Below are 25,321 nucleotides of genomic sequence, written 5' to 3' on the forward strand. Positions count from 1 at the left end.
ACAACATTAAATCAACATAATGCTTGGCAAGCATAAACGCTGGAAAATTGATTTAAGAAAGTCACATCAGGTTTGGAAGTATAGGTTTGGTATAGAAATACCTGTAGCTTGTCCTCGTGGTTAGTGTGAGTGTTGGAAAGGTGCCGGAACTCTTGCGTCAGTCTAAAACAGTGCTTCACGTGTTCAGGAGAAACAAAGTCCTCTGCGACCTTGATACAGCTGTACAGATTGTGCACCTGGCAAAACCAAGATGAGGAAATGTGTCAAATAGGGGTGCGTCATATGTATCGTCTACGATAATATCTTAATAAAGCAATAAGCCCTGCGAAGCAGTGGTTTACAGTGAATTTAGAACAGCTAAGGGGAGTTTTTAGGCACGACACAAAGCGGACAGGTATGGAGTAACCGTTTTCACTTATTCCACATACCTGTCTAGGTTTGACAAATGCAACACCGATGCATTGACTTGATAATACTGTTGTAATGCGGTCACGGGTCTGTGTTTGTAGAGTTCTTTACAACTGCTTAGAACACGGCTCAACCAATCATAATCAAGGACCAGAACTATCCGATTAAGAATTGTTGTTTTAATCATGTGGAAGTTGACATAAATCATTCACTTTGTTAAAAACAAACAAAAACAGGCCTTGAGTGATATCGCTTTCACTTTATACAGTCGCCTAGTAGAATTCAGCTAGAATGACCACACAATTCCATATGAGTTTGTGTCTTATATTTCTATATGATATTGTACAGCAATATCACAAGCTGAATGTCAGCATGATTGTAAATGTGATCTTGTTTATTGAACCGTTTAAGAAAATCTGTAAATGAAAATTGTTGTAATTGTCACATGTAAAATATAGTATTTTTGCTCTTTTTGCCAATGAAAATAGTTCCAAACCAATCACAACACAACCGTCTCAGTGCAACACAGACTACGTTTACACGCAGCCAATTTTCGGCTTATGGTCGGGTTAAGGTCACTATTCGGGTTTCTGAAACATTAGGAATAACCCGTTTACAAGCGTGAACAGAGAGAGTTACTCCTACATGGAAATGCAATATCCCGATGAAAACGGCGGCGCACGGTTAGCGTCTGGACGTATGGACAACCTTAAGACGCAATATGCGTCATTTCCGATTCTTCTTCCTGTATCCAAAGACAATAACAGCAGCAGCACGCGGATAATGAATAGTTCGGGGCAGATACCGATCGCCTTTGTTTGCGCTTTGGTGCTGGTACTGACCTCGCTCCAAATGTATGCTGTGCTGCGTCTCACCATGTTTACTTCTGGTATACGGCACGCGGGTTTTTGTATGCGCCGAGAAGTTCCTCTACTCAAAAGACCAAGATTCCTTGCGAATAGAACATGCGCAGAACACAAATTATTATGGGGATATGCCGATACACGTTTACATGACCAAACATTCGTGTTAGAAAAGGGGTACCCCAAGTATCATATCCGGGTATTTAAAATCCGGGATATGAGCATATTCGGGTTTTTGCCGGTGTTTACATGGGATTCTGAAGTGCGCATTCGATGGACATTGACAGTGAAGCGACGTAACTGTTTCTTATTATTCTGATTATGCATAAAGGTTAGAAAAAAATGGTGACAAAGGAGCCCTTAATGAAAATGGTTATTTCTGTTACTGCTGTGAACTGAACAATATAATGAATATGAAAAACTTCAGAAGTCAGTTAAACGTACCAGCACAAAAACACACAGCAAATTGTCTAATTATTGCTATCGACAAAATCCCTGAAACTCCTGAGATGTAATTTTGTCAATATCGCACACCCCTTGTTTCAAGTGCATGATTTGAACTGAACTCTGGTGGACATGATCTCAGTAACGGAGGTGGTGATGGCGCAGTGTATAAGACTGTATAAGATTCGAATCCACTGTGAGACACCAATGTGTCCCTGAGCAAGACATTTAACCCCTAGTTGCTCCAGAGGCGTGCAACCTCTGACATATATAGCAATTGTAAGTTGCTTTGGATAAAAGCGTAAATGAATAAATGTAAATGTAACTAACCTGATGTGGCGCTCCAGCTGGGATGAACACGGCATCTCCCAAAAACTGCACAATGGACCAGCCCTGGACTCCATACTCCTCGAACAGCCTGCGGCGCAGCGTCTGGTCCAGGTACCAGCTCTGGTCATGGATAGGATCGTGGTCTGGTGGGTTCTCTTGTCCTTGTTCTTCTCCAACCTGCAATAAATAGGTGAAATTAACTTGAGTCATTCATACCGTATTAAAAACGTAGAAAGTTGAGAACATTGCCCAAATGTGACACTAAAAATGTCCTCAAGGCATTTGGGTTTGGAACCACATGAGGGTCTTCATTTTTGGGTAAACTAATAATTTAAAATCAAGAACATCAAACAAACAACATCATTCTTTCACCTTTCGCAGGAGCTCGCGGATCTTTTCGGCGTCTTTAGCGGCGTAGATGTGCCAGAGAGCTCCAGGTTTCTCCTTGATCTCGTAGACTCTTTTCTTAGTCATGTCATCCACATCACCCTCTTCAATGGTCAGCATCACCTCTGCAGTAATAACAGCTTGGTCAGTAAACAAACACACAATCATAACTTGTATTAAAGTCTCTATCTTTTTAATAAGACCACAAACTACAGCTGTACTATTCATATTGATTGTAAGAGCCTACTTTGTGTCTACACTATGGCTTTAAAATGGACAAAACAGCGCATGCTCATAAACACAGAATCGTGAGCAGTGATGAAGCTCACACGTAAAATGTAAGCCTGCAGTTTGCTCAATTGTGCTGCTTGTATTATGTTAAAAGGACAACCTACGTTTTCTTTCTGAGTCCACATGTCTTAGGAGCTGTAAGATTCTTTTTGCTTTGGAGCAGCGGGTCTCCATAAAGGCAAACATGCTGATGTATGATGCTCGGGGAGGCTAACAGCAAATTATAAACACTAAACAGTCAGCTATTTCAAATGAAAGATGAAAGTTGTGGTATTGATGTACCACAGGATAAGGAATCTTTTAAGCCTAATGTTTTTCAATCAGTTTCCATCTTTTTAAATAGAAATGCATTAATCTAATTATATAAAATGATACTGTCAGTACACCACAGTTAAACAAATGAACTAGTGTAGAAATGTGAAAGGCTTATAGATCGTTAAATGTTTATTTAGAGTCTCCCTGTGGTGAAAATCAAGCTTTTAATGTTGCTTTAATATGCTTTAAGACAAACCATGTGCAAATTCATAAGTCAACACCATTGCTGAGTATTTTCTCCTTAAAACTGCAGTGAACCAAAGACAGAGACATAGAACCACGAATACTAAATGAGACATGAAGACCTTTTTTTCAAGGAAAACACATTTAAATGTCATTTTGGTGATCAAAGATAAGGAATACAACTATTGACTACAGGGGGACTTGAACTTTTATAGACCCCAATAAAACATTTTTCAAATTGCCAGACCATTTAAAATTAAGATACAATTTGATTTGCCTTTATAGAAATATTTATTTTCTACAAAAGACGGTTATATACTGCTGTGGTATTAATTAAAAAAAGAAACATACAGACAGCACATTTTCTTTTAACCTGACAAAAGCTTTTAAGCACCAGCATCACAAAAAATGTCCATTTATTTGTTTTTTTCTAACATGCGGTCTTAAATATGACCGTTTGTTCTGTGTAGTATTTCTGCACTCCAGTACAGTAGATTCTAATTTCTACAAGAATATTAAATGATTTATTTATTACAGTGTTTACTTGGTTATTGGCCATTGGTGCTTGGGCTCAGATGACTGCTCCTTGGGGCTATAATTTATGATCTGAATGAAATACAGAATGTACAGTAACTATTTTGTGTTTACACATTGTTTAATGTTGAAGAAAATATTGAATGTTTAACGAATGGTCGAATATCAAACCAACTGAAGTTTATCAAAAATGCATAGCAAGAAAACTGCTTTTTATGTGAAGATCATAAGAAAATGAAGTCGAGCTCATGAGAAAACAAGAAAGAAAAAATAATAATGCATGGCCTCTTAGGGCTTCCGTAGTGTGCCACTGCTCCAATCCTACAGCTACTAAGACGTATGAACTTAGAAAGAATACTTTATTGCCATCCCATTCCCAACTAAGCCTGGTTTGAGTGTCTTTTTTCGGAGAGGCCAATCACAACAGAAAGGACATAACGTAATACAAGCAGCCAGAGAAGGCCAGCAGTAAAAGGTTTGGCCCCAGCTTCATGTCAAAACAGACTGGTTTGCGTAAAGTGTTCATCTTGCATGCGTGTTCAGATCTTCATGCGTGTGTACAGAACACAACTCGCAGTTCTGCTTGTGCGAGACCTGTCAGGACTCACGGTTTTGTTATTTCTCCTCGCACTGTGTTGATTTGTGCACAATCTCTTTTTTTTTTGTGATCTAGTTTGGGCTCACGATTTCTGCAGGTTTACATTTTACGTGCAAGCTTTGTCACTGTGCTCACACTGCTGTAATTCACCTATGCACTGTTCATGCGCTAGCGCTGTTTTGTCCATTTATATATTTCATCTGAATTGGACTGTAAATTTCATTTACAGTCCATATTGCACAGGACCTCTAAGCATAAGTCGGGCAAGTAGATATTTAATATTTTAAAGTTTGAGTGATTACAATTACCTAACTATAGGGCTGTCAAATTTAATGTTAACAAAATGTTTAACACTTCTTTGTTACGCTGTTAACACCATCCCTTTGTCTGACAGCGTATTCTGTTATTTTGGACAACATGCTCTCTCTCCCTGCCCCACAAAGACATCACCAAAACTAGAAAGAGACACACGCAGACACAGGCCTATAAATATAATTACTGTAGTTAGTAATTGTTTTATTGGAATTACTCCGTAGTGGAATTACATCCCTTTCTCTATTTGATTGATTTTAATAACGTTAATGTACTTGAAGTGTTTGTGCACAAAGCACTAAGAATATAAAAGTATCGGATCAGGACTTCATATCAGCAGATACTCAAAATTCAATGACTCGAATCTGATCAGGGGGCCCAAAAAACTTGATCGGGACATCCCTACTCTTTTCTCGCCGTTTAAGACTGCCGCAGTCACCAACACAGATGTGACTCAGGGTGCTTTCACACTGGCAGATTAGTTGAAAACGGAGCACAGTTCGCATGAAAAATTGGTAATGTGAAAGCTGTTTTAGCCGGGATACTGAATCCGAGGCTACCTGAAGGCGGTGGTCTGAGTTTAGTTGCACTCGAACTGCGGTGCGATTCACGTGAATGTGAAAGCAACTCGGACTCGGGTGCGCACTTGTTCAGAAATTAATGTGTGCAAAATTATTAAGCAAGTTGTATTTTTGAGGATTGATTTTATTATTGAACAACTACAGTGCTCTCAGTCAATCCAAAATGTGAATAAACCTCAATCCTGAATATTTAAGGAAGCAAAAGTGAAGTTTTGGCTTTCTTAGGAGAATATCTATGTGTGCACAATTATTGGGCAACTCTTAGTGTGCAGATTTATTACGCAGCAAAATGAAAAATGAAAACTCACCATCCCCATCTCACTTGTTTATTTTAATCTGTTAAAGAGAGAATGATAAAAAAAAACTCAATTTACAAATAAACATCTCTGACATTTAAAAAAAAATCAGTGACCAATATAGCCACCCTTCTTTTCAATAACAGTTATAAGCCTTCCATTCATGGAGTCTGTCAATTTCTTGATCTGTTGACGATCAACTTTTTGTGCAGTAGCCACCACAGCCGCCCATACACTGTTCAGAGAGGTGTACTGTTTTCCTTCACCGTAAATCTCCCGTTTAAGAAGGGCCCACAAGTTCTCAATAGGGTTTAAATCAGGTGACGAAGAGGGGCAATGTCATAATTCTTTCATCTTTAAGGCCTTTACTGGCTAGCCACTCAGTGGAGTACTTCGATGCATGCGATGGAGCATTGACCTGCATAAAAATCATGGTCTTCTTGAAAGATGCAGACTTTTTCCTGTACCACTGCTTGAAGAAAGTATCTTCTAAAAACCGGCAGTAGGTTTGGGAGTTCAATTTGAGTCCATCTTCAACCCGAAAAGGTCCAACTAGCTCATCTTTAATAACACCAGCCCATACCATCACCCCACCTCCACCTTGCCGTCGTCTGAGTCGAAGTGGAGCTCTGTGCCCATTACTGATCCAGCCACGGGCCCATCCATCTGGTCCGTCAAGAGTCACTCTCATCTCGTCAGTCCATAAAACATTGAAAACATCTGTCTTCAGATATTTCCTGGCCCAGTCTTGACGTTTCAACTTATGTTTTTTGTTCAGTGGTGGTCGGATTTCAGCCTTCCTTACCTTGGCCATGTCTCTGAGCACTGAACACCTTGTACTTGAACACCTTGAACAGGTAGGTTGCAGTTCTGGAATATGACAGCACTGGAGGATAATGGGTTCCTGGTAGCTTCCCGTTTGATTCTTCTCAAATCTTTGGCAGTTAATTTGCGGTTTTTTTCTCAACACGTTTCTTGCGACTCTGTTGAGTATTTGCTACAAAATGTTTGATGGTTATGTGATCATGCCCCAATATCTTAGCAATTTCAAGAGTGCTGCACCCCTCTGAAAGACTTTTTACAATTTTTGACTTTTCTGAGTGAGTTAAATCTCTTTTTTGGCCCATTTTGCCTGAGGAAAAGAAGCTGCCTAATAATTATGCACACCTTGATATAGGGTGTTGATCTCCTTAGGCTACACCCTCCCTTATTACACAAAAACACATCACCTTAAATGCTTGAACCCAATAAGCATTCAAGTTTACACAGCTTGGAGTTGGAGAAAATGCATTAAAAATGAGATATGGTCAAAATACTCACTTGCCTAATAATTCTGCACACAGTGTAAAGTAACCTGCACACATGCATTTTAGTTCCACAAAACACATGTGAGGGATGACAGTGGTAATGATTTACCTTGGATAAAAGCACGAGTGAAAGTGCAGTGTCATTGTGCAGAGTGAGTGCAATCTGAGCGGCAAATGAATGGCTCGCAATCCACGATCTCCTTAAAAGAGTCTGTTTGCAGTGAAGTGTCGTTCACTCTGCTGCGCATAATAGCACCAAATTAAAGGGTTAGTTCACCCAAAAATGAAAATTATGTCATTAATGACTCACCCTCATGTCGCTCCAAGCCCGTAAGACCTCCGTTCATCTTCAGAACACAGTTTAAGATATTTTAGATTTAGTCCGAGAGCTTTCTGTCCCTCCATTAAAAATGTATGAACGGTATACTGTCCTTGTCCAGAAAGGCAATAAAGACATCATCAAAGTAGTCCATGTGACATCAGTGGGTTAGTTAGAATGTTTTGAAGCATCGAAAATACATTTTGGTCCAAAAATAACCAAAACTATGACTTTATTCAGCATTGTATTGTCTTCCGGTTCTGTTGGGGATCCACGTTCACGAGTCCGCAGTGACGCTGATGACGTAAGACGCTGCTGACGTGTTATCTGGTGCGTCCGTGTATTCGGGTTCAAATAAATATGGCTGGGCAAAAAAATGCAAGTCTTCCTCTGTGTGGAAATCCTTAGACATGTTTGCAAAGATTGTTTTGTTTACAGCGTGCGTCTCCCTCAGACTGTAAACGAAGCTCGGGCGCACCAGACACACGTCAGCAGCGTCTTACGTCAGCAGCGTCACTGAACGCGGATTGACAACAGAACCGGAAGAGAATACAATGCTGAATAAAGTCGTAGTTTTGGTTATTTTTGGACCAAAATGTATTTCCGATGCTTCAAAACATTCTAACTAACCCACTGATGTCACATGGACTACTTTGATGATGTCTTTATTTCCTTTCTGGACAAGGGCAGTATACCATACATAGATTTTCAATGGAGGGACAGAAAGCTCTCGGACTAAATCTAAAATATCTTAAACTGTGTTATGAAGATGAACGGAGGTCTTACGGGCTTGGAACGACATGAGGGTGAGTCATTAATGACATCATTTTCATTTTTGGGTGAACTAACCCTTTCATAAAAAACACAATTTATTTCCCACGTCCTGTTTTCTGCCATGCAGCGTGCAAGTTTGTGAAGATATTCAGTGCATGTAAACACACCAGGGTTCGATAGAATCAAGTTGAGTGTGAAACCAGACGAACGGTGCAGGACCGGGAACAATCACGCTCGGACCGCAGCGAACGTGCCCAGTGTGAAAGCCCCCTCATGGATAACTGTCAGGTATTAGGGACTTATTACAACAGTGGGATTCCAATGATCACATTCATTCACCATCAGTTACTCACTCACTTGCAAAACACTTATGCAAACATAATGGAGCTGGGCTTCAGAGGATGTTAGAAAAGATTAATACCACGCACACAGAGTGGGAATATTCAACAGAAGAAAAAAAAATCTGATCAAATATTCCTGGAATAAAAAACAAATTACAATTCAAATATCTTTTAAAACATTTAAAAGAAAAAAAATGAAAGGATCGCCAACCACCACTGAAAAGCGTGAAAAAAAAAAAAAAATTCTTATAGCAGATAAGAATAAGATATTAAAGGGGTCATAATATTAGTCACCGCAGAACACTGCAATTTTCAACAAATCAGTTTGATATTAATAATGTATGAATCAGATTAACCAGTTCATTGAAGACAACTGACTCAAGAGCGATCCATTTGATCTAGTTGCAGCAGTTAACAGAATTTGTCTTAAGAACAGACCCCTCCAATATAGTGAATATAGCGCACAAGCCTGTGACACACTAAACCGATGGACGACCAATGTCGGGCCATCTTGAATGTCTGTGGGTCTAGTTTCTGTAGTGTGTTCTGCGCCGTTGGCACTAGTCGAACCCTGCAGCTTTTCTGCCAATTGAGCATGTTGAATCAAGAGTCATTGGTGAGAGAGTTCACTCTGATTGGCTGGTCAGCTCAGCGAACCAGTGCACAAGAAAAGTGAAAGTGAACAACAAAGTCAAGAGGGCACAAACAGTGCTCTGAGTGCCCATCTCATCTGAGATTTACAGTGAATCACTGAAAAGAGAAGAATTTTCTCGTTCTGCAGGGAACGAGATTGGTGTGAAAGTGGTAAGCAAGCGCTGCTTTATTTACGGTCCTCTTATTGGTTCTTCTTTTGAATAATGAATACAGACTCCTGCAATCTGCTGGTATGAAGAGTTATTTCCTCTCACACAGACACAGAACATTCAAGTAAGTTGGCCATTGGCTGTAGTCTTTGCAGCGTTTTCAACTTTTTGGCCCAGACGCAGGTGACGTCACAGTTCTTTGATGTTCATTGATGTCATTTGGTGTGTCTGGGTCTTTAACTATGTCTAGTGTTTCCCAAGCCTGTTCCTGGAGGCAAACCAACAGTGCACATTTTGTATGTCTCCCTAAAATTTTTTACAAGTCTCTACTAATGAGCTGATGATTTGAATCAGGTGTGTTTGATTAGGAAGAGTTTGAAAATGTGTACTGTTGCACTGCATCCCAATTCACATACTCTCGGTCCTAAATAGTATTCGAAATTAAAAGTAGTGTCCCAAATTGTAGCATGTTGAAATGAGTATTTCAAATTTGTCTGGATTACAGCCCTGCATTTTAGCATCATAGCTCACATGCAGGCCGAGAATCGGGCCCGTTATAGGCTTCTTTTTATATATTTAGTAGGGCTGCAACAACTAATCGATAAAATCGATTATAATCGATTATGAAAATCGTTGTCAACAAATGTCATTATCGATTAGTTGGTCTGCTTACGTCACGGGGAGCGTTTACTGGTACGCACACACACGCAAGGTCTCTCTCCCTCAGGCGCTCTGCCGAGCGCGCGCGCTACACGGTTTGGAGCAGTCTCTTCTGTCTCGAATGCGCGCTCTTGCTTGCGCGCTCTAGATTTCGGGAGTTTGAACTAATTCGCGGGCATCAGGGAGCCGCAATCAATATGCGGGAGACTCCCGGGACTTCCGGGACTTCCGGGATGTCTGTATTTTGTCTCGAGCATCAGGTTGTGCAATCAGTTCGCTCGCAACGTAAGTGATGGATTAAAATAGCGCTACCGCAGAAATAGGTTAAATTAAAACGGTGTTTACAAAGTGAAGCATTAAATACAAAGGCAGTTAATAACAGCAGCAGTAAAATATTGTTTTTTAGTCACTGTACTCAGTGGTTTTCAGCGAATGCTTGTGCACTAATGCATAATTTCTCCTGTCCTTTACTCAAGCCTGTTAGCTTGCTGGGTAACCTTACCTCCATTCCGTTCTCTTTTTATAGCATTTGTCTACTAAGTTTTAATTGTTTTTCAAACGCGATCTACTGCGGCTCTACATTCACACAATTGTTTTCAGTCTTTCTATATTTATTTAATCAATTTATCCTTATATTATATTCTTTTATATATTATATATATAATATATATTTTATATTCTTTATCCTTATATTCCTTATATATAATTAATTTTAAATAAAAATTAAATGAATTATACATTTTAGAATTTTTTAGTTTGTTTTTAGTTCAGATATTCACATCTGAACAACATGTCTGTGTAAATTTGTTTTAACAAAAATTGTGTTAAAATATAATATGTTGGATATCATTTTTTTAACAATAATCATGTTTGTCAACTTGCCATCAGCAATTATCATTAAAAACAATGCAAATATTGATATTAGTAAAACTCAATGTGTGGCTTTTGCACTTTTTAAAGTACACTTTTACACATAAATACCCTGATTTACGGTTTTATTTAGTTATAATAAAAAAAAAATCTAATTTAATTTCTATCCGATTAATCGAAAAAATAATCGTCCGATTAATCGATTATCAAAATAATCGCTAGTTGCAGCCCTAATATTTAGACATTAATTAATTAAAAGAAACTATGGGATGCCCTGCGCTGGTGGAAACAACATAAGAACATGCTGCCGCAACTGTGAAGACTGGCTCGCATGGTGCAGTAACAGCGAGTGTGACTTCAGCGCAGCTGTGAGATTTAAGAAGGAAGGACTGCATTAAAACCTTCCACTGTGGATGCTGTGCTTTTTCTCTCACGACGCTCTGTAGAGGCTGTTCTTCTGGCTGTAGCTATATTAGGAGAGGGTCTCATTTTCCGTTAGGGATTGGACTTTTTTCCATTAGTCTAACCGTTGGAAACTCTTGGAAATAAGAATGGCCATGTTCTGTGGTGAAGCCCTCGAGTTCTTGATGCATAGTCTAGGTGTAATGTAAGACAACCTGAATTTTTTTTTTATAGATTGTATAGCCCGTTACGTTTGCGAGCGCCATTGTGAGCAGCAGAGCAGCCTGCCGCAGCTTGTCAAAGTGCCTTTTTACTGTGGTGCTGATAATCAAATAAAATAACATTGTGATATGCTTGAAGTTTTTTATATCTGTGGATTTTATTGTAAGCAAGTCAAGTGTTGTTTTGAGAGGCTAAATTGATCAAACATGTGGTCAACTCAGTGTCGGCTACTGGCAGAGATGGGGGACTCGAGTCACATGACTTGACTCGAGTCAGACTCGAGTCGCAAATTTAAGGACTTGAGACTTGCTTGACTAAATTAAGAAAATGACTCGACTTGACTTTGACTTGAGATCCAATGACTTGAGACTTGACTTGACTTGAATGGTATGACTCGAGAATGACTTGATATACATTTATCATCGCAACATCAATTGATGAACAAAATGAAAGCAACGGAACCATTGACGCCAGTCATCAGATTCTGCGCGATTGCGTGACACTGCACAAGCCCAGAAAAAACATACATCGCGGTGAGCGCGCTAAATACAAAAGCATCTCCCAGCATCGTTTCTTTTTGGATATAAACACTAGAAATTGAATATATTCATACAAGAAGATTTGCTGTACGCATAATAACTGGCAAGGGATATCGGACGACCATCACAACCTCGAACAGTCGAACTTCATTCACCACGTCTAAAATTAAGCTATGGCTTGTTTAACCTGTTTGTTATAGTTAATTTGACTATCTTTAAATCAAGAATATTGGTCAAAACAGCATGCCTCTTTATACACAATTATGTTTTCAAATGTAGCTTAATGTTGTCAATATTCAAATGATAATTAATGATGTCATATGTTTTGTATAACATTTGCCACATTTCTTTTTAAATCATGCTTTAAAGCCAAATATGTCGTTCTTTCCAATGACAAAAAACAACATAGAAAACTGTTAATGTTTTGTCGTGTTTTATGTTTCTCTTAAAGCAGGGTTAGATGTTATCAGGGGTTACATCTATTAGATGTTATCAAAATGCCAGCAGAATTAATATTGCACCCAAAATTCAAAATGTGGTGGAAAAAAATGCCCTAGTACGAGTTATTTTCATAATTATAACATATATTAAAAAAATATTTCCAGAATATTGACGCGATAGCAAATGTGATAATGATTTTATAAAACAGTTCAGTAAACAGAGTGAATATTGTGATGTGACATTTAGACATAGCCTAATATTCCAAATATTTTCTGTTTTTGCTCGGTTTCTCTAATGACAATAGTTCCAAACAAGCCACAGAAAGAGTTATACGTATTTGTGATTCAGTGACCTAGTTGCTTAGTTCCAGAACGAATCTGCCGTTTTGAACATAAGTTAAATGAATGCTTATATGACTCGTACATTAATACGGTAATTTGGCGCCACCTATTGGCGGTTTTAACTTCATAATTAAAAATATATAACTTGTATTAGGGATGCCAGTTTGAAGAACTGGTCGCATAGGAATTATACTTGAATTGTGAATTGTTTAATACCTTTTAATGGTCTTCAGCAATGTTTGAAGCATATTTTTTTTTCATGCTTTAATGTTGGCCTAATTTCAGTTACATTTAGATTTTTATTGTAGTAACCACTCAGCTATATGTGGAAATGCATATATTAAAAAAAATAAAGTTGCAAATAAAACCATAGTCCACAACTTCTGTAGTTTTAACTTATTTTAATATATAAATTCAGTGAAATCGTCAAACGTTTGTATGACTTGCCAGTGACTTGTGACCCAAGCTACGACTTGACTTGCTTGACATAAGGCAGTGACTTGACTTGACAAAAAATTTACTTGGACTTGCTTTGAGACTCAAAGGATAAGACTTGAGACTTGCTTGTGACTTGCACATGTGTGACTTACTCCCACCTCTGGCTACTGGTCATCACAGGCTCCAGTCGGACTCGGGCTGAGAATTCAGATAAGCTGTCGGACAAGGGCCAGGTTAGGGTCCCGGGCTAGCGCCCACATTTGAGGCCAGTGCAGGGCTTTAACCTGGATGGTCTACTTTTTCTGGTTAGACGTTAGAATCTGAAGTGCTGATCTGTGGATCTAATGGCTAATATTGCCCACAACCCATTGTGCATTGGACGAGGATTCAAAAAGAACTACAAACACAAATACATTTTAAAAAGTGTTAAACTACAAACATGGTGAATGTGCAAGACTGACGGGTTAAGTAGAGTGGTGTAGATAAAGGGGTTGAGTGATTCAAAATCAGTATCCAACCAGACAAAAAAAGATTTATTCAATGTTTCCACATTATATTTCATCTGCAACAGCATTGTGAACTTTATGAAGATACGTTTGGTCATTAACTTTCAAATGTATCATTATGCAAACAGAGGAGAGTCTCCCGCATGAAAGACCCAAGATTAGCAGATCAAAGTGCTTTATTTCTCTCAAATACAGTAGGAAATTAAATTAAATGTGGAGGATTTTAACTGTGACAATGATTGACAGGGCAGTTTAAACAGGGACAGGATGCACGGGACTAATCGACAGAGAGGTCTGTTAAAGACGCAACTAGGCAAATTGGGACGCAGCATTAGTGTGCCTCCACGAACAGGGTTGGGAAACACTGGTATATACTATTAGATATTACTGTGAACAACTGTTGTAGAGTTGGATGAAGAATCTTTAAAAAAAAATCTTGTTTTGTGTTGCACAGCTGAACTAGAAGCACATGGGTTTTAAATGTAGTGAGTTTTAATTTTGGGGTCAACTATTCCCTTACAAAACTCATTTGCAGATTAAAAATATATAACTTGTATTAGGGATGCCAGTTTGAAGAACATTTCTGAAAGTAATGTCAATATATTAGAACAGAGGAAATTGTGGTTTTCTTTATTAAATGACCCCTTTAAAAATAAAGCTAACTCAATCAAATGTTCTGATGGCGCGTCAACACAGTGAAATGTAACAACAACAAAAAAACACTACGGTCACTATGTTTTGGTGTCCTGGGAAATTCTGAATGGAGTACAAAATGGTGCACTGAGAGGTGCATTGTCCATAATTTTACCCATATATTGGTGTTTTATAATAAACGATCAACAATAATACATAATTTTATGTAAAGAGCAGTAAGAGATGGGTTAAAGCAATGGGAGTGTAGAACAAGAGAGAGCGAGAAAAGTGGGAGGGGCATGCCTGAGCTGAGACAAATGAAAAAAATGCACAGACCTTTAAATCCAGCGAGGTCTGCTTCTGTAAATGAGAAATGGTGCCACAATCAAAAGTAGTAAGACCCCAAGAGCACAGGTCGTCCTAAAGATTTTAACTGCATCCGGCCCACTGGCCTGTGAGTGGCTTGGATGCTATAATTAAGGTGCTACAATTGCTCATAATCTGCACAGATTTTACCATAAGAGACCTCGGTCATCTAATGACACCAACAAAAATGCAGCTATGAGGGAAAGACATTCAATATGTCGTACTGTTCATGAACGATACTGTACGTCTTTTTCCAAATACAGACATCACCTCGGACCTTACAACATTTTGAACAACCTTCAACTGTACTAGTGGAACTACATCTTGAGGGAGGCTTGGGACTATTATTCACCGATTTAAAATATTTTAACAAAAAGTTAGGGTCTGAATACTTTTGCAGGCACTATCTATTTTGTTCTATTTGATTGCCATTTTTCCTATCTAAATATATAATCTATGGGTAGATTCTCTAAGCTTATGCCTAAAGGGACAGTTCACCTAAAAATGAAATTACTTTAATCATTCCAAACCTTTCCTTATTCCACAGAACACAAAACAATTTTAGACAGAATGACCAATTCAACGTTCACTTTATGAGGAAAAAGACGCAATGAAAGTGACATCAAATTCTGCCCCTCCTTTCGTATTTCGTCAAACGGGTTCAGAACAACATGAGGGTGGTAAACAAATGACAATTTCCATTTGTGGTTAAACTAACCCTTTTAGCACAGGACGTGTTTTACTTTTCAGGGAAATTAAAAAGCTTGTGAACACGGTATGGATTTTACATTTTTGGTATTTCACTGAAAGTTTGAAACCATTATTGGTGATACTGATAATATTTGCAAATGAGACAAAATATAAACAAAACACTTGATTTAATTTTTTTTTTACCTTGAACTAATGAAATTTTTTTTTTTTGGCAAGAGTAATAGACTTCAAAATTACTCAAAATACCCTTCCTTATACAGTACAGGAACAGACTCTGGGACATACAAACTAAAATATTACAATATGATTTAGCAATATAAGTGAACAGAAACAATTAAGTAAATTAGCAATAGAAATGTTATATTTTGAAATCTAGCAAACCTCCTTGACACACATACACAAAAGCTTAATGCTTACCCTTTTCTTGTTCACTTTCTCCTTCTGGGACGCCCACATACACCATTACGTTGACTGCATCGGATACGTCCAGATGCAGGTTAGTGGTGCCAACCTTCCTGTCTTCTGTGGAGATCAGACCTGAGAGAGACACGGCGAAGGAAAGAGGTTAACAAAACGCCTATGTAATCCTCTTGAGTACTTGAGTGTTTTTAATGAAGATCCCTTACCATAGGCATTGTACATTTTAGGGCCCAGATCTGGTCGAACGAAGAAGTTTGGAAGACGAGAGGCCAGGTTGAGACGGCCGTCTCTCTTTGTGTACTCTGGCAGAGGAAGGTTGTCCATGAGATCATCAAACCTGCAAGAACATAAATAAGCCAAATCATAAAAACTGCTAAACACACTGGCTGCTCCTAGTTAGATACAGCACAGATGAAGATACCAAGACGCCAAATGGCATCAGAAAACCTACCGAGTGGGCATCATGTCTCTGAAATCTTCTCCAGGAGGCCAGTCTTTGAGTTTTAGTACCATAGGTTGCCCATCTCCACCTTGCAACCGTTCTAGAAAAGAAAGGAGAGTGTAATAGACCTCCAGGTTAAAGTGGTTTTATGGTTGGTTTACTGGTGACCATAAAATAGTTAAGGATGTTAACAACTATGCAACAATCAATTAAACTGTTGTTATAATTTAAAAAACCAAGCCAAGTTTGAGAATACAGTCCAATCTTGCTAGAGTTTTAAAGTCTAGAGATGTTAAAGCGTCTGTACTCACTGGAAATAACCTGGAAGCCATCCCAAAAGTCTCGGACTTTGACATCAGAGATGATGGCGCAGTTCCTACAGTTGACCAGGTCTACATCCTGGTCTCCAAACTCCAGGCTGAAAGCCTCAGGCTTCCATAAGTTACCCTTCAGCCTCCTGTGTATGCCCGAGACCAGCACAGGCTAAACAAAAACAAAAAAGGTGTTATTAGCATTAGCATCAGCAGAACACAACTGATAAAACAAAAGTACTTCCATTTGACCATCACTGCTCACCTGTCCTTGTTTCCAGCACTCTCTGAAGATCTTCCAGTTGTTGGTGTTGCTGGGGTCCTGTAGGCAGAGTAAACGGCCATCACACAGCCAGGAGTGGGAGGTGTGGGGGTCGAGTACGCTGAGGCCCATCATCCCCTCTCTGCGAGGAACAGTCCCAGACTCGCCGCCTTCTGCTGACCCCGACCCACGCCGACCCTCTGCCTTCTTTGTCTCGACTACTGATGCAATGATATGATCCAGGAAATTAGGAAGACCTCCCTTCATTTTATCAGCCTGCTAAGGAAGGAAAAACAAAACTATATTAATAAAAATCAAAAAATAATGCAAGATAGATGTAAGTTAAAGTGCTGATACTTACACCAGCAGTGGAGAACACTGAAGGGAAGGGGACTCCTCCCTCTGTGGGACCTTGCGGGAGCTTTCCAGGGCCATAGTTCAGCAGATCTCGGAGGCTAGTACCCTCTGCTTTGGGTTGGGACGGGCCGGCACCCAGCAGCAGACTATTGAAGAGCTTGGGGTTGGACCCCGAGGGTTTGGGAAGGGTGCTGAAGGAGTCCAGGCCAAACGGAGCGCGAGGGTCACGACCCATCATGGAACGCAGAGACTCTGAAAAATGATAAAGCAAGAGGGAGAGCCTGAGCACAATGATATCTGCACAGAGCCCTTGCAAAGATTCACCAAGAAGCTGCAAATTCAAGAGATTCAAGAGATTCATTTATGAAGTATATAACCAATCCATCAAATGTTATAATGCGGAAATGTAGTCACAGATTTACTCTTAATGAGTTGGGGACAGCAAGGGGGGGGAAAAACAGTATTAAAGCTATTCTTATCTACAATATGTAGATAAGACTATAATCATGCATATTTTTGGATAGAAAGATAAATAGGCTTATCAACTTAAATTAATAAAAAAATAACACTATGTAGTATTTTACTGTTACTTGAAACAAAATAGTACAGATCAACCCATATGAGTTACCAATATGGGTACTTTTTATATATGTTGAAGTGTCTGATAACCAGTGCAGAACCAACAGTTAATAGTTGTATTTGTTTTTTGCACAATGGCAACAAAATTATTAGACAACAATAATAACAAGGGAAACTAGCTCACAAACTATTTTTAAATGAAAGCTAAAAACTTATTCTAGCTTTTAACTAAAATTAATGTAAAATTACTTTCTTGAAATTCCTTTTGTATTCATTGACTTTTACACCTCATTTTTGCATTTTGTTTTTCTTATAATATAAATACATTTTCATTTCCATCTTTTGTTATGCATTACACAAATACTAATTTCATCTTTTTTCATATTAGAAAGTGGGTTTCATGTTATATTAATTATGGTATTTATTTTTATTCGTTTTTATGTAAAAAAAACTTTTTATTGTGAAGCACTTTGATCTGCATTTCTTCTACAAAAGATGCTATACAAATATAGCTAATTATTACTATTATTACAGTTTTAAAACAATAAATATTTTAATAATAATAATAATGTCTTTGCATACATATAAGAAAAATTATCTATAAACATGATAAATATAACAGTCCACGGTAATTTGGGTCAAATGTAAGTTTTAGTAAATGAAGCAAAAACCAGTTGGGTTGCACTTTATTTTACAGTATGTGTACTTCCCTAAGAAAAAAACTGGGTAACATAAGGTAACTAGACTACAGGGGTTAAAGTTAGGAGAAGGTTCAGGGTTAGTACCTAGTTATTGTAATTACTGTAGTAAGTACATGGTGAACAGGACTGTAAAATAAAGTGCTACCCGCAGTTGAGAACCACAGTTATAAAGTACCTCCACATTGTCTCACCTTTAGGCTCCTTTTGCGTGGCCAGGTCAGCCAGCCAGTGCAGGGCTGAGGAACTGGCCTTGCTATCCTTTGTGGCTGGTGTCGGGGCAGCAGGAGGGCTAGACGCGCTGCTGTTTGTCCCACTCGTGCTTGATGTTGTGTCAGCACTGCCCGCCTCTTCAGCAGGTTCTGTTTTGACCACTACACCTGCTGCAGATTCCCCATTGGGGCGGGTTGTGGCTGAAGTGGTGCTGGCTCCATTACCCGAAGCGTGAGCTGTACTCGTCTGCACCAATTAAGAGATAAAAGATGAGATATTGCAAGAAGAGACTAAATATTGCAGAAACATATCATGGCTTTTTTTCTAAAGGTATCAAAAAGAAAACTTGCCTGTGAAAGGCCATTTGGAGCACTGGGCCGCACCAAGGGTTTGTTATGTCGACTAATGCAGGGACAGTTCGCTTTGATCCCCCATTTACCTCTGGCTGAGTGTACCATGTCACCTATGCTGTACAAGGCTAAAGGGGTACAAGGAGAAAGTATAAATGTGCCCATAGCTCCAGTTACCTTGATTTCACTTCACTTTAAATCTACATTTAATAGGAATAAATGCACTAACCTGTGCCAGGTATAATTTGAGTGGGCATGAGGTTCTGTGGTTCGTGTGGCTGGCCTTTAGCACACTTCAGCCATGAGAACACCTCTTCATCAGGACTGTCATCAACTGAAAGAGTGGAAGGAGGAGTCAGAGACATGCTGTAATGGACGACATGATACAAGATAGTGGTCTTGTATCAAACAAAATGATCGTTTGGCTAGTCATTCTTGTTGCATGTCTACCTTCAGGTGGCCTGTTCTTGCGTAGCCGGTAGCAGTCAAGACAAACACCGAAGCCGCATTTGCGACAGACCCAGTGGATGTTGAACAGTGTAGTTTCACACACATCGCACATTTCTCTCACTCCTCTCACAGCTCGCTTCCATGCCACTTTTTCTGCAAAATCACAGAGGATTATCAGATTTTATGCAAGTCCCTAGCTTAAAATAGTCACTAGCTTTTCGCTTTTGTTGTTCATTTATTTTAGTGTTTTTAATATTTTAGTTAACATTTATAACAGGACAAATGATATATTTTTTTATTTTAGTTAAAATAACTTTTTTTTTGCATTGCTAGCTTTTATTTTAGTAACAGTCTCAACTACTAAGTCCTAAAGTGTTCACACTAAAATAAGTGACCTTGAGCTCCTAAAAGGTGCTGCATAAATAAAAATTATTATTATATTATGTTTATTGCTGATAAAACAACACATGGAAAAGTGTCTAAAACCTTTACATTGGGCCTTATTCATAAAACATGAGTAGATTGTGTAATAAAAAAGTTTTTTTTTATGAATAATTTGTTCTGCTTATATTCCATGAATGAAGACTGAAATATCGCAACAATGATGGAAGATACATACTTTTTTTTAATTGCTTAGATAATCAGCAATTCATTCACATGTCCACATTTTTTCCAAACTTTTAAATGTGTAATTTCTAGACGTAGAAAAGTTATGTAAATTCATAAAATCGTAAAATTTCATGAACATTCATTGGTTTAAAAAAAAAGGTGTGAAACGAAGAAAATTCAGCTAACTGGAATCTTGAAATTTATTAAAGGAAAATTGTTACTTTTGTTGTTTTTAATCTGCTTTGAAGAGTCCTAAAACAAGTTTAAAAGGATTCACCCAATAATGAACATTTTGTCATCATTTAGTCACCCTCATGTTGTGCCAATCCTGTATGAGTTTCTTTCTTCTGTTGAACACGAAAGAAGACATTTTGAAGAATGTTGGTAATCAAACAGTTGCTGGTCCCCATTGCCTTCCATGGTAAGAAAAATAAAATACTATGGAAGTCAATGGGGACCAGAAACCAACATTTTTCAAAATATCTTCTTTTATGCTTAACAGAACAAAGAAACTCATTCAGGTTTGTAACGACATGAGGGTGATTAAATGATGACAGAACTTTCTTTTTTGGGTGAACTATAAGAACTATTGAAATGATATGATATATGTGCAAATAGTGTTTGGTGTTATGTGATACTTTAGTTATTCAGTGTGAAGTTTAATGTGTGAAACATTTACACAGTTACTTACGATGGGGCTCTACCATCATCATAGCCTCTTTCTCTGACATGACCAATTGGCAAAACTGGTCACCCACGTTTGCTAAAATATATTTGGACGTGTCCAGGTCAAGTCCTTCATGTACCGAGAGGGAGGGCAGCCACAGCCCCATTGCCATGCTGTCACTCTGCTGCGGGCTCAGGAAACCTTCCACACGAAGGATTCCCTTCTTAGTGAAAGCCAGCCTGTTACAACACAAGTCAAGATGTCAGAGTCATACCATAGGAAAGAGTTAAGCTAGTCATACCAAAAGTTGTCTGAATCTTATTCACCTGCGAAAGTGGAAGAATCGGCAGGCCACGTTTGGGTCATCTTCATCCGAGTCCTGCTCGCGGGATTTCCGGTAGCGCTCCAGACGGCACTCGCGGCATTTGTGCAGGTGGGGAGCCACGTTAATGCAAGAGCCGTCTTGCAGGAAGGACTCTCCGGACTGCTTCAAGCGCCGAACCTTACTCTGGTCCTTCAACACGGACTGTCCCACTAGATAATTGTTCACACATGCACTCAAAATCAGGAGACCGAGAATGCTGTCTGATTTATCAATATGAAATACTGATTAGCGGCCAACCGCTGTGGATTTTTTGATGGCGATGATGCTGATATCTTAGAAAGCAAGGTGGCCGATGGACAGAACTGTTAAGCAAAGACAGTAAACTAATGAATAGTTCTGCAGGGATGACATTTTTGTAGGGCAAAACCCAGGCAAGTTTATATCACTTCCTGTTCAATCATAATGAAGTCAATGGGTTTTTGGTTAAATGCCTGAAATAAGGTCTGTGGTGAAACAAGCTCAAGGGGGTCAATCCATGTCAAATCAACTAAATTTCAGAAACTTCCCAGGCTCAAATTTAAATCAAAGAAAGATAGACAAACATAAATATTGATGAACGCAAAATTATTAAATGTAATGAATACATATTGACTGAGTCAAATCCACTATTTTGGGGGGATCAAAATGACAATTCTCACATGAGATTTGGAGCCAAATTACAGCTGGTAAAAATGACTTTAGAAAGATGGCAGCATCAATATTTTGTTTTTACACAGAGATTGCAAGGTATATTAGTTAAATCTGTTTACTTTAGCAATCTTTGTTGCATTATATGCCAACAGTGACCGATCAAAAATGGGAAAAGCACTGTTTTTTGCCTTAAGTCTGCATGCCTGTAAAGCCCAATGTATACTTCTGCGTCGAACTCACGCCATAGCTACGTCGAAGCATGTGTAGTGCGCGTTAATTCTATGCAGACGCAAGCGCTGTGATTGGTCTGCTAGAACCCCTCGCTCGGGTTTCACATGCTCCTCAGCATGTTTAATTGCGCATCAACGCGGACAACGACGCATAAGTATGAATGAAAACCAACTATATAGCGTATACTTCTCCGACGCAGAAGTATAAATCAACCTTAACTCAAGAAGTATTAAAGATATCTTAATATTTAATATTTTAGTTTTTAACAAACATATTTCAGTATCTTCATTTTAAAGGCCCGATATGGCTCAATCCCAGAGATATGGAGATTTTAATGCGTCTCCATGAGTAAATTGTACACATTTTCAGAGGTCCAAAACCAAATGTGGGTCACTTCGCACACAGCTGCCTGATACTTTTTTTCTTTTTCAGAGGAATATTTGAATAACAAATAATGCTGAAACTATAAAGCAACTCACTTTTTTTCTAACACAATTGCATAGAATGAGTGCCTGAGTCTGAGCACTCTGTCACAGTGCCATAAATATTATTTTTCCCAAGTTTGCATGCCTGTCACTCAAATTCAAATGGTCATTTTGACCCCCCTCTACAAAACAGTGAATAACACAGTAAAATATAATCATGAGATTTAATATTTTTGGCTTTCTTCATTTATACATTTCTTTCACCAGAAAGAAAGATAGTTGAGTTAACGTTATTTTCCCGTTATATTCTACTACATAAAATTCATCAGTAATAGCCCCTTGTGATTTTTTTAAGCTTTTTATTTGTCTTGAAAACTGCTAACAATTGGCTAAACGGGACTACAGAAGTTCATGGTGACATTAAACGTCATCAGCCGAACAGGTAAACTCATATATGCACTAGTATGCTTTTCACAGCCTCAATGTGCTAATAATCAAACTACTCTAACTCAAATCTTTCAGGGGAAATGTTCTTTAATAAAGAGTTGTCGGAGTTGTAGTGATGGCGATGTTGAAGTCATGCGATGGTGGTGTAGTTTGTTTATAGCCTACTTTTAGCTTTTTACTTCCGCCGATAGTTTTTAGGCTTTATAATTCATAAATTGGTGTTAATTTTTTTAGATTATCATAATGAACAAATCGTGTAGGAAGGAATCATAAACTTTTGTTAGTCACAGAGCTTATTTTCTGCAATAACACAAAAGCCAAATGGAAAAATCCTCCAGGGTTTTTGTCGAGGGAACAAGGGTGATGCTAACTTACGGGTTGGCCTTCAAAAAATGTCATCACTGCACCACTCTTTGCAAAAAAATAGGCGCACAGGAGCGCCCACGCTCACACACTGATATCAGTTCTCAGAGCTGTCAAAATAAACATCTTGCTTCTGACATATCAGCCAAACTGAAAATGACTTATTGGCCAATGCCAATAATTAGTTAATGTCAAATACCAACCAATATATACACCGACCATTACTACAGATTGCATAAAAATTCTATGAGGCAAAACTTATAATGCATGAAGCAAAAGGAATCAAAAGTGAGTTGAAACTTTTCAACTCACTTTTGATTAAAGTCATTAAGGTCCAAAACAACACTGGACACCTTGACTTTTATTGTATCTTCCTTCATGTTTCACATTTAGGGTGAACTAATTTATGAATTGCACAGCATGCAGTAGTCAAGCAGTTACCTTTAAAGGGTTTGTTCCGTGGCCGGCTCTTAGGCGCAGGCATGGTCTTATTCTTATCCTCATTGGCTGCAGGAACCCCTGGTTTCTGGCTCGAGTTGTCCTCAGCCTCGCTCAAATCAGAAAGGTCACTGTTGCTACTGGACTCTGAATCCCTTTTGGTGGACTGACCACGTTCCTCCAAGGAAAACTTGGTTTGGTCGAAGGGCATAGCGGCACCTTGGCCTTCAGTGGAGAGGCGGGTTCCCGTGCTGACATCTGAACCCTCTTTGCTTGCTTTGGACGTTTGTTGTCCATCCTGGGCTACCGATGTGAATGACGGAGTGGTCATGAGAGCAGGAGCAGCGAACTGGGGAGTTAAGATTCCCTTAGGAGGTTCTGCCATGGTGAACAAATTTGGTTTGACCTCATTACCAGGAAGATCTTGACTAAGTACACTGGTGCTGCCTGAAGGGGAAACGGCAGATGACGACTTTGGAGTTGACAAGGAACTGAAAGGGCTGTGCGAAACCGCTCCACCATAAGCGAGAAATGGATTTGTCTCCTTCGACGCCTGTAGGAACAGGTTCTCGTGAGTTTCTGAAACCTTGTTGCCAGCAAGCAAACCGAAACCGCTGACTGGGCTCGAGCTGTTAACATTTCTAATCCCACTACTGGCACTTCCAAGTCCACTGGTTCCTAATCCCAAAGAGGGTTTCAGCACCTCCGCAGAGCTTGCAGCTTGACCGATGGCTGAGGGGAAAGTGGCTGGGAGTTTTCCGTGTGCCTCCACAACCCCTCCAAAAGGCTTGTTCATCAGCCCATTGCCTGCAGGCTTGGTATCAGGCACTTTTGGCTGCTCTTTCAGTGGTGCCAGGCCACTAGCAGGTGCTGAACCGAACAGTCCAGCGGATGCAGAAGCCACAACCGCCTTTCTGAAACCCTCGGAGGGAGCGGAAGACTTGAACAGGCACTCGGACAAGGATGTGAAGGCCTTTGACTGGCCTTGTGTGATACTCTGGTTCTGAGACATGCATTGAAAGAACAGGTTCTGTGAGGGATCAGCGTTCTGCCTCTGCGGTTCCTTCGCAGCTCCAAAGGGAAAGCCAAAAGGCTTGTCCTCCTGGGAAGAACCATTTGTCTGTGTGGGAACATCTCCAAACTCACTTGACTGATTACCAAATACTGCAGCAGCTAGAGCAAGAGTCTTGGGCGTCTGAAATATAAATAAGCCAAATAAGTGACCGTCAAAGACTACTAAGAGTCCACAGAAAGAAAAGTACAAATCTTGTTAAAAACCAGTGTTGTTGATAACCAAAACTAAAATTCAATAATTGAAATAAAACTTAAATAAAATAAAATAACTGAAGGGTTAGTTGTTCACCCCAAAATTCTGTCATCATTTTCTCACTCTCGTGTTGTTCCAAACCCGCAAGACTTTTGTTCATCTTCGGAACACAAATTAAGGTATTTTTAATGAAAAGAGGTTTCTGTCCCTCCATTTCATTAAAAAGATCTTCATTTGTTTTCCAAAGTTTGGAACGACATGAGGGTCAGTAATTAATGACAGAATTTTAGTAAACTATCTCTTTAATATGAAAACAAAACAAAAAACTTAAGTTATAAATTATTGGCAACTAAGTGAAAGAAATAAGTTGAAGTTGAAGTAGTAAAGTTGCTAAAACTGAAAGAAAATAAACAGAAAAACAAATAAAATAGTAAAAAAGAAAACAAACTAATACAAAATGTCAAAAGCACATATTAAAATATAAAAATACAAAGGCTAATTTAAAACATTAATAAATACTATAAAATAATATATAAATAACACTAATAAAATGGCAAATTTC

At 38.9% G+C, this 25,321-nt stretch overlaps 1 protein-coding gene across 12 annotated transcripts in view; it reads right to left on the reverse strand.

Moving 5' to 3' along the window:
* Positions 1-25,321, reverse strand: part of kdm3b (lysine (K)-specific demethylase 3B) — a 34,027-nt gene that overhangs the window by 933 nt on the left and 7,773 nt on the right. For 3 of the 12 annotated variants that reach the window (XM_077235772.1, XM_077235776.1, XM_077235777.1), the window contains 17 exons: positions 23,496-24,687; positions 20,900-21,107; positions 20,598-20,812; positions 19,298-19,450; positions 19,077-19,181; positions 18,848-18,975; positions 18,479-18,743; positions 17,012-17,259; positions 16,654-16,929; positions 16,389-16,560; positions 16,087-16,177; positions 15,842-15,972; positions 15,633-15,752; positions 14,475-14,498; positions 2,418-2,557; positions 2,046-2,222; positions 102-236 (listed from right to left, as the gene is read on the reverse strand). In XM_077235772.1, coding sequence (XP_077091887.1) covers positions 102-236; positions 2,046-2,222; positions 2,418-2,557; positions 14,475-14,498; positions 15,633-15,752; positions 15,842-15,972; positions 16,087-16,177; positions 16,389-16,560; positions 16,654-16,929; positions 17,012-17,259; positions 18,479-18,743; positions 18,848-18,975; positions 19,077-19,181; positions 19,298-19,450; positions 20,598-20,812; positions 20,900-21,107; positions 23,496-24,687 — 3,780 coding nt within the window. The remainder of the gene's footprint in view (positions 1-101; positions 237-2,045; positions 2,223-2,417; positions 2,558-14,474; positions 14,499-15,632; positions 15,753-15,841; positions 15,973-16,086; positions 16,178-16,388; positions 16,561-16,653; positions 16,930-17,011; positions 17,260-18,478; positions 18,744-18,847; positions 18,976-19,076; positions 19,182-19,297; positions 19,451-20,597; positions 20,813-20,899; positions 21,108-23,495; positions 24,688-25,321) is intronic. The other 9 variants (XM_077235779.1, XM_077235778.1, XM_077235773.1 and 6 more) reach the window with 3 other exon arrangements.

Source organism: Siphateles boraxobius, unplaced genomic scaffold, assembly GCF_051911475.1.
Source record: "Siphateles boraxobius isolate OS27281-9 unplaced genomic scaffold, OSU_SipBor_1 2, whole genome shotgun sequence".
NCBI classification, from domain to species: Eukaryota; Metazoa; Chordata; class Actinopteri; order Cypriniformes; family Leuciscidae; genus Siphateles; species Siphateles boraxobius.